At 56.1% G+C, this 2,828-nt stretch overlaps 1 protein-coding gene across 1 annotated transcript in view; it reads left to right on the top strand.

Annotated features, from left to right (window-relative positions):
- Window positions 1–2,828, top strand: part of SIX2 (SIX homeobox 2) — a 5,157-nt gene that overhangs the window by 718 nt on the left and 1,611 nt on the right. Inside the window, exon 2 of the mRNA XM_006778685.2 lies at window positions 296–853. Within this exon, the coding sequence (XP_006778748.1) occupies window positions 296–853 (558 nt within the window). The remainder of the gene's footprint in view (window positions 1–295; window positions 854–2,828) is intronic.

Consider the following 2,828-nt stretch of genomic DNA (forward strand, 5'->3'; position numbering starts at 1 on the left):
TCCGACTATTGTCTGGCGCGGGCAGGCCCCGGGTCAGATAACCAGACCAATCAGGGCGCGGGCCGCCGCGCCTCATGCCCGCTTAGAATAATATTATTAAAAAAGCGAGAGAGCTAGACGGGAGGGAGACCTAGTGAGCAGCCAGCGAGGGAGCGACAGTTACATATTGTTTTTGTGATTAATCACTATGCTTTAATTATGTTCAATTTGTAACAATGAAATTGGGGGTCACCACAACATGAGGAACTGTATTAAAGGGTCGCGGTTTTAGGAAGGTTGAGAACCACTGTCCTAGAGCAAGTGCTTATTTAAACTTTCTACTTCTGCTCTTTGTGGCGTGCGTGTGCGAGGTGCTGCAGCAGGGCGGCAACATCGAGCGGCTGGGCCGCTTTCTGTGGTCGCTGCCCGCCTGCGAGCACCTTCACAAGAATGAAAGCGTGCTCAAGGCCAAGGCGGTGGTGGCCTTCCACCGCGGCAACTTCCGCGAGCTGTACAAGATCCTGGAGAGCCACCAGTTCTCGCCGCACAACCACGCCAAGCTGCAGCAGCTGTGGCTCAAGGCGCACTACATCGAGGCCGAGAAGCTGCGCGGCCGGCCCCTGGGTGCTGTGGGCAAGTACCGCGTGCGCCGCAAGTTTCCGCTGCCGCGCTCCATCTGGGACGGCGAGGAGACCAGCTACTGCTTCAAGGAAAAGAGTCGCAGCGTGTTGCGCGAGTGGTACGCGCACAACCCCTACCCTTCCCCGCGGGAGAAGCGGGAGCTGGCGGAGGCCACGGGTCTCACTACCACACAGGTCAGCAACTGGTTCAAGAACCGGCGACAGCGTGACCGGGCAGCCGAGGCCAAGGAAAGGTACGAGTAAGTAGAGCTCCCCTTGGGCTCCAGGGAGGGGGTCGCATGGCGTGGGCTCAACTCCCAGGAGAGGCCTACACCGGGCCCCTAGTCAAAGCCACCACGGCCCAAGTGAATCCTGGCCTGACCCGGGTGGCGCTGAGATCTTTTGGGAGACCCAGAGGGCAGGGATTTGTCTAAAGCGGGCAAAGCCATTGGGGAAGTTATTGACTGACGCCCGGGTCGCTTGTGGACAAAAATGGAGACGCAGTGAGCTTCCAAGCAAAAGCAAGACCAAACCGTGATCCTGGGTCGCCTGAGAGTCCTCCAAAGGACTGAGTGGGTTTGGCCTGTTGGGGTTGCTGATTTCAGGAGGCCTAAGCGAATTCGCTAGCACTTCTAGCACCTCCGCACTTCCCTTGGGCCTTACTCAGTTCTAGGCCCTCTAGCCTGGGATTGGAACTTCCCTGGAATGACCTGAATGCGGAGGGGCCTGGGCAAGAATTTTCCTTGTCTGGATATGAGTTGACAGCAAGAATCTTTTATCCCGCATAGAAAGGACGGAGAGGCCAAGAGCTGGTAAGTGTCAGCTCTGGGAGAGAAGAGAAACATAGGCCCCTTTTTCCGCCTTGTTGGACCCAGCAGCCCTTCCCTGGCCTGCCATGCCCTGGACCCCTCCCTCCTTAGGTTTTACCCACCCTGGTGGGTAGGTCTAGGTCTAGGGTGAGCTGAGAGCAGCAGAAAGGCTGAGCGTGGCTTGTCCTCAGGGAAACCAAGACTTCCTGAACTAGCCTAACAGTGACCTAGGCCCTTGTGGCTGCCAGCCCTGTTGCCCCTCAGAAATCCAAATCTGGACCTGGGAGAGAAACTGATTGTGGGGGCAGAGGCCAGCCTTAGGACAACAGCAAAACAAGATACCTGGGGTTGGTGGCACCGGTGTATGTGAGCCAGAGTTTGCATGATTAGGGTTAGGTGGGGGTACTGAACGGTGGACCCAGATCTCTGGAAGGGCAGGATGGGCTGCTTCAGGGAGACCCTAGTCTCTGAAACCATGAGGTTAAGGTATCCACAGTTGTAAGGTATCAGCTCTGTGGGAAGTTCCCTTCCAGGAAAACAGGAAGAAAGGGCTTTGGGAAGCCGGTAAAGAAAATCTACCCAAGATTTCAAATCTTCAAATCTGGCAGGGTTGCCAGTCAAAGGAAAGGCAAGGAGGTGGGTTCTCGCTGCTAGGGTCCCCTTCCACCCAGACTGGCATGCGTCTAGACTCCGGAGGAACTTGGTTCTCAGGCCAGGCCCCAGGTGAGGGCCGCAGAGTCCCTCCTTTTCCTGTATGACAGGAAGGTCTAGGCACCTTCGTTCTCCTGTCCCGGTTCTCCTACGAGCAGCTCTCCAAGCCCCCAGTTTCCAGTCCCTCAGAGGAAAGTTTTCACCATGCCACCAGGGAAAGGGGGTCCTGTATCTGTAGGGCTTTGTCTCTAGCCCCAGCCAGGAGACCCCTCACCAGGCCTGCCAGTTTGGAGCTGGAGGGAAAGGACTCAGCTCCAGGAACCTGCCCGCATTGAGGGATTTCCCTCCAGAGGAAAGGAAAAGGAGAGGAGGGCCTCGGAGGTCCCCAACTTTAAGCGACTAGTATCTAAGGCAGCTGTGGGCAAACTATGGCCCGTGGGCCAGATCCCGTTTTGAAATGAATAAAACTAAAAAAAAAGACCGTACCCTTTTATGTAATGATGTTTACTTTATTAGTTCACACAAACACTCCATCCATGCTTTTGTTCCGGCCCTCCAGTCCAGTTTAAGAACCCATTGTGGCCCTGGAGTCAAAAAGTTTGCCCTCCCCTGGTCTAGGGCCTCTCACCCTCCCGGCCCTACATCTACCCAGCCAGCCCTGGATAGAGGAGCCAAGTTGTGAAAAGCCAGACCAACTCCAGGGAGCCATGCTCCCCGACCCCGCTGCTCTGGGGAAAAAATGTCAGCAGGTCAGTGACGGGGGCAGGGA

This window comes from Myotis davidii, unplaced genomic scaffold (assembly GCF_000327345.1).
Source record: "Myotis davidii unplaced genomic scaffold, ASM32734v1 scaffold6, whole genome shotgun sequence".
Lineage (NCBI taxonomy): Eukaryota > Metazoa > Chordata > Mammalia > Chiroptera > Vespertilionidae > Myotis > Myotis davidii.